The sequence below is a fragment of the Budorcas taxicolor genome, chromosome 4, assembly GCF_023091745.1.
Source record: "Budorcas taxicolor isolate Tak-1 chromosome 4, Takin1.1, whole genome shotgun sequence".
NCBI classification, from domain to species: domain Eukaryota; kingdom Metazoa; phylum Chordata; class Mammalia; order Artiodactyla; family Bovidae; genus Budorcas; species Budorcas taxicolor.
In genome coordinates, this window is record NC_068913.1 from 64215880 (window position 1) to 64221879 (window position 6000).

General features: G+C 43.2%; 1 protein-coding gene across 1 annotated transcript in view; it reads right to left on the minus strand.

Annotated features, from left to right (window-relative positions):
* Positions 1-4848, minus strand: part of NPSR1 (neuropeptide S receptor 1) — a 157847-nt gene extending 152999 nt beyond the window's left edge. Inside the window, exon 1 of the mRNA XM_052639135.1 lies at positions 4705-4848. Within this exon, the coding sequence (XP_052495095.1) occupies positions 4705-4848 (144 nt within the window). The remainder of the gene's footprint in view (positions 1-4704) is intronic.
* Between the last annotated feature and the right edge of the window lie 1152 nt (positions 4849-6000).

A 6000-nucleotide genomic window follows, 5' to 3' on the forward strand; every position in this document is an offset into this window, starting at 1 on the left:
CAAGAATCTGGAACAAGCACGATCACTTCTGAAAGCCAGACAGGACTCTTCATCTCAGTCAATGCCTAGTGGCCCAGGTTCCTCCCCAGGTCAGACTTGCTCCCTCACTCCAACCACACATATATGGACACACACACTCTAGAAGCATCATTCCTAGAACTTAGATGCCTTTCCTGAGTCAGACCCTTCACAGGCTGAAAAACTGCAATTCTGCACTTGCTCTGAATTAACGATGATTGTTACCTGCCATCAGATGATGTGATACAAAGAGATCAGTGATACAAAGAGAAAGTTGGTTGAGAGAGTTTTCCCTTTTCACACACGAGAGTGCATAACTTGGGAATTGCACGACAGGCTTGTAAATAAAGCCAGCCAATGAAATGTGCGCCTCTCTCAGGGGCATGGGGTGAAGTTGGATGTGATACAGTGCTGGTCCAGGGCAGGGGATTGGAGAGTAGCGTGCTAGGTGTGCCCAGCAGGATTAGACAGTGATAGCAGACCTTTAATAATTATTTAACTTTGCAAAACTAGTAGTAATTCCCTATGAACAGTCACAGTATTCAGCTCTAGAAACTCAGTATGAACAGAAGAGGACAGAAAGATGAATGATAAAATGCGAGAATCATTGTTATAACTTTCAGGAAGTACCTTGACAGGACAGGAACCAAGGGCTCCTGGACTCCGGGAAGGGTATCCCTGACATTGTTCTGAGGCGCAAGGTGGGAAAGGAGACAGGCAAGTCCTATAGGGCCAAGGTGGGGCTAAAGGAGTGTGCTGAGAAGCAGGCAGGTGGGCACAGAGAGAGCTGAGGTGGCAGCCACTGAAAGTGACAGTGCTGGTCCACAGTAGGTAGAGGGTGTTAGTATAAAGGAATTGTCAATCTAAATATAATAAAAGAACAGTATACTTCAGATTCTTTATATCGTTAAACGTTTCTTTAAGTCTAGTGTGAGATAATTGAGACGTGGGTTGAACTGGAATTTGCTTTTGTTATATTAATGGAGGAGGAATGTTTTAAGAAAATTAAGAGACAGCAGGCAGAGGGAGCAAAACAAAGGGAACAAACTGTGTCCAATCACTCTCAAGCACTTAGAAGCAATCATTTACATATAAATAATAGTTAGACTAATTGCATATCATTGGCAATGACCCACTAAAGGAGATTCAAAAAAAGATCATTGTCAAGTAATATCTTTGCAATCTTGGTTCCTGTTTCTCCCCTCACCTGAGAGTAATAAAACTGAGTTGTTTTGCATTATTTTATAATTTCAGCAATTTACTAATTCAAGTAGGTTTCCCTCCCAGTACTTTGAATTAATTTTCTCATCATTAGGAATCAGGGATTCAGGAAATTTTGCAAGTGAATTTACCAGCAAAATTAAGGCTATTAAGAAGAGTTTCATCTTTGCCTTCCACTGAACAGTCTTATATTCAGGCCCTCCATTCACTTTCTTATGAGCCAGGGCCCATCTTCCTTAAAGATGTTCGTTAGATTCTTGAAGCCCATAGGGGTCCTTGGTGCTGGGGACTAGAAATGGATGAGGTGAACTAGATGGAAACTTGAACATATGAGACACTGAAAACTGTGAAAGAAACCAGGGCCTGAGCTGAGAACCTTGAACCCAGGACCATAGAGCTTTAGTCATGTGAAACCCACGATGGAAGAAGAAAGTGGTGAACTCACTTCTGCCCTTCCTGCTGGTATCCAAGAATATACAAAGGATGGCAGAGTGGGTTAGAGCAGTGGGGAGCAGGGGCAAGAATTTGGAGATAGAGATGGGAAGAAAGAAAAGCCTCCAAGCTTGTGAAGAAAGGGCTGGTAAGATTTAGACATGGATATCTTATCTTCTGCCAAGAGAGCTTTGGGTTCGGAGCAGAACTTGAGGGCTACATAAGTAAGTAGGTTAGAAGCCCAGGCATGTAGACTGAGAAAAGCAGCTAGGACTAGGGCAGACAGCAATGGGTGGGTGTGGGTTCGCTAGGGCGAAACCAGTATGAGCTACAGTGTATGACGATACATTTACTTTTGTATTCCACCCACTGGAAACTATTACTTACCTTCATCACATTGGCTTAGAAATGGAATAAGGATGAGCTAAATGTGCCTACAGAGAAAGACCTCAGTGAATACAGTTGATAAAGACCTCGCAGGGCAGGGGCTGACCTGTGGAGTAGCAGTGAATAAGACCCTCACCTCTGTCACTGAGAAAGCAAAGTTTCTGTTGCCCAGTCTGACAACACGTAGATGGCAGACAGAAACAGAACACAGACCCACAGTTCATTTATGCAGTAAATGTTTATTGAGTAGGACATGCAGGGTGCTGGGTTTTGGAGGAAACATGAAACAAACATTAGTCATTACTTTCACTTGAGGCACTTAATGACTGTTGCACATTGACCTGACACATTATTGGAATAGCAGTTGAGCACAGAGTTGGATTAAGTGGCAAAGAGAGGGGGTGTCCTCCAGACACTACCGGAACTCGGAGGAGGGATGAGTTTGGGGGTCTTCAGGGAGGAAGCAACCCAAGAGGAGCCTTAAAGACCGGGTTGAATTTAGATAAACTCAGATGAAGATGAAAGGCATTCGAAATGAAACGTACACCATGGGTTGAGGATTAAATGAGACACTTCACAAAAGTCATTCAGAAAGATTCACGTCACCGAGAAAGCCTGCAGCCAGTGAAATGTACGGCTTTTGCTATTGTTATTATTCTCCTACTTTTACTGCTGTTACCACTTTGTTTTTGATGATGTTTCTACTGCTTTTGGAAAAGGCGATGGAGAGTAAAAGGACATGGTTGGGAGACAATTCACAAACACAGTTCTGACTTTCTTCTTGAGACACGTGTGGGGTAAAAGGATCACAAGGAACAAGAGCCTGCATCAAAACTGCTTGTGCTCAAAGGGGGTGGTGGAAAAAGTTACACATTAGCTTAAGACACTTAAGCTAGTTCTTTACCAACACTACTACTGACTGTTGTGTAGCTAAAAATCACTGCTTTAATGAATGATTATATTTTTCAAAAAATGAAACAGAACATTCTAAGTTCCTGATTAGACGTATTTCCTTTCTTTCTGTTTCTCTCCTTGTCTAGTGGTTCAATTGCTGGAGGGCAAACTTACTAATAGAAATGAGATGAAAATGATGTGATTTTCCGTAGTGCCTGGAGATGATGTTGCTAGGACAGAGTTCAAACACCAGAAGAGAGAGAGTAGGGGTTTGTTTGTCCAAACACTCAAAACTTCCCCTTCGGAGCTGTATTAAAAAAAAAAATGGCAAATGAGATTTCAGCTGATTATTGCCTGACTCTCAGAACAACTGTCTTATTGCTGATTATTGTCCTTTCTGCAGTGGCCACTCTTTCTTCATTCTGTTTGCTGTCATGTGCTATAAATATCAAAAAGGCTGCAGAGGCAGCATCTCTGAGAGGAGCAGTATGCTTCCTGGGTGCAGAAAGCGTGCCTCTCCAAGATAGAATCTCTGGATCTGAAGGCTGATTTCAGAGGGGATTATTCAGTCAATGGTAAATGGCACCCCACTCCAATTTCAGTTTCTATTTTCTGTTGTAGATCTGGGCAGCTGGGCTGTGTGTGTGCACGAATGCATTAGGAAGTGGTGCCTAGGGATGAGTCCATGCAATCCGCCTAAGTGACTTGTTCCACTCTGCTTTGCTACATTTTCTCTAGGGCTCTTGAACACCAGTGAGGCTGGCTTCCAGGGCAGCTCCCTGCTGAAAGTTTTATTCTGAGTGTTGGCAAAGAAGCAAAGCTCCAAGGTAGATATTACAGCAAATTCTACCTTGTCAATAAAAACCAAATCATTTCAAGAACATCCAGAGGATTAAAAAAAAAAAGAAAAAACTGCTAGAATTTTTCTTGAAGTATGAAAGACCAGTTTGAGTCCTGGGAATTAGTGTAACAGCTGAATGCACCGTCAGGCAGCCTGTGAAATAACCTGACATCCCTGCATTCCATGCAAGAAGCAGGAAACTATTTTCTGGATGCCCGGTTTATTCCTGACCACAATTTTGTGGAAGAGGAAACATTATCAGCCCAACAATGGCCTCTTCCTCAATGTGGCCCTCGGATATTTTGAAAGTGAAACTTACTAAACTCTGATTTCCTCATTTCTTTTAGGAAGGAACTTGTTGTGAACAGTAACATCACCGACTACAGTTAAGGACCTTATTTCCCTCTGATGTTCACAGCAAAGGATCAGCACAGAAAGTGCGGTCCTTCTTTCCTTACTCAGCGCTATATCCCTCATTGCAACAGGTACTGTCCTGGGTGATGCGGGCTTTACAAACCTCTGATGCTCCTAACAAAAAACTCACAACAATAACCCTTACGAGGAACAGACATTTCAAGCACTACTATAAGATTAACTGAAAGTACTTTCATCTAAGGACAGGGGAAAATTAAAAAGTCATCCACTTACAAATGTTACTCATGACTCTTACATTTGTAGCAGCAGCAGGGAAAAAAACAAAACACAACAAATATTCTTAAGAAATGATGATATAGATCCTAGCACAATATGAAAAACTTACTTTCATAGCTCATCAGTTTTTTTTAAAACTCTTTTTAGTAAAGAAAATAAGCTACACTCATTCATAATATTGGCTGTGATCTTTTAACTTAAAATTCTACTTTGTCTTATTATTTAAAATCAGTGTTCAGAGTGTAAGGCAGGAAACTTACCTTGAAGGAGTAGTAGAAGGAGCCCCATTCCTCTCCTTCCACCTCTGCAGTGAAAGTCACTGTTTCAGTACAAAGGACAGGAGAATTCAGTGCCTGCCCAGTCCCCCTGGACTTGGCGCTGCCCTCTGTGAGGTTGGCCGGCATGGCTCAGGTGGAGTGGAGTCCCACTGTCCTTGAGCCTGCAGCTGATGGAGAGAGTCCAGCCCTCTTCTTGAGAGCCAGGCAGCAGCTGCGGCTCTGCCCTCCTCTGCCTCCCTGAGCTTCTTCTGAAGCTCAGCTGAGAACAGGCTCAGAGCCCTCCCGGAACCCACCTCACTAAAGAGCTCTGCCTGCCTGCTCAATCCACGTGGTGCTTACTCCTCGGCAGTTATGATCCAGTAGCCGGGCAGCCTCAACACTCCATGTACCTGCCCAGAGGTGGGGGTGGTCTTGCCCCAAAAAGCTGGCAGGAGCCCCTCACAGCAATCCACATGGCTCCCCAGGCAGTCCTTCCTGCTCAGTTGCACTTTTCCTCACTTCTGGAACAGACCTCCCTGCCCCCAACATCTGCTCCAGCTTCAACAAGACAGGAATTTGGATTCCACAGCCCTTTGATTTATTCAGGTCATGTTTGCCTTTCTGAAATCAAATCAAAATGATGCATTTTTTTCAACTGAGGTTACCTTCTGACTTATGATCCTCACTCAAGCATTTGCTTAGTAGCCAGCACGTTATTTCAGTAAATGTGAGCAAAGAGCACGCTTGAGTCTCACACCCCTGATTCTACTCTAGGTTTTCAGAGGGCAATGCTTCAGAAAAGCCTGGGGTTTGTGCTTGTCAGTCAACCACCACCTCTCATGATGTGACTGGGACTGGTATTTTGTAGATATTCTTATCATCTTGATGTTCTTTTATTTGATGTCCAAAACAACTCTGAGAGGTAGGCAGGGAATGTATCTTTATATTCTCATTTGACACTAGAAGAGGCTGCTGCTCAGTGGTGAAACGACTTGCCCAAGATCCCACAGCCGGTGATGGAAATGAGATGATAACTCAGTTCTTCAGAAATTCCTAGACAGTGGTGCTTTTACTGTAACATACTATAATTTGCATCAAATCTCAGGAGCCTGTTAAGATATGAAGCTAAAGGAATAAGGAGAGCAGGCCAGGTATAAAACAAAAGTACTAAGCTGCTTGTATTGCAATCAAGCGTGATACCTGATAACTTACACTGAAGATGCTCCGTGAGCCAAACTTGCACAGCCACTTGTTAACAACACCTAGTATAAGAGGTAGCAATGTCATAAAAGACTATAG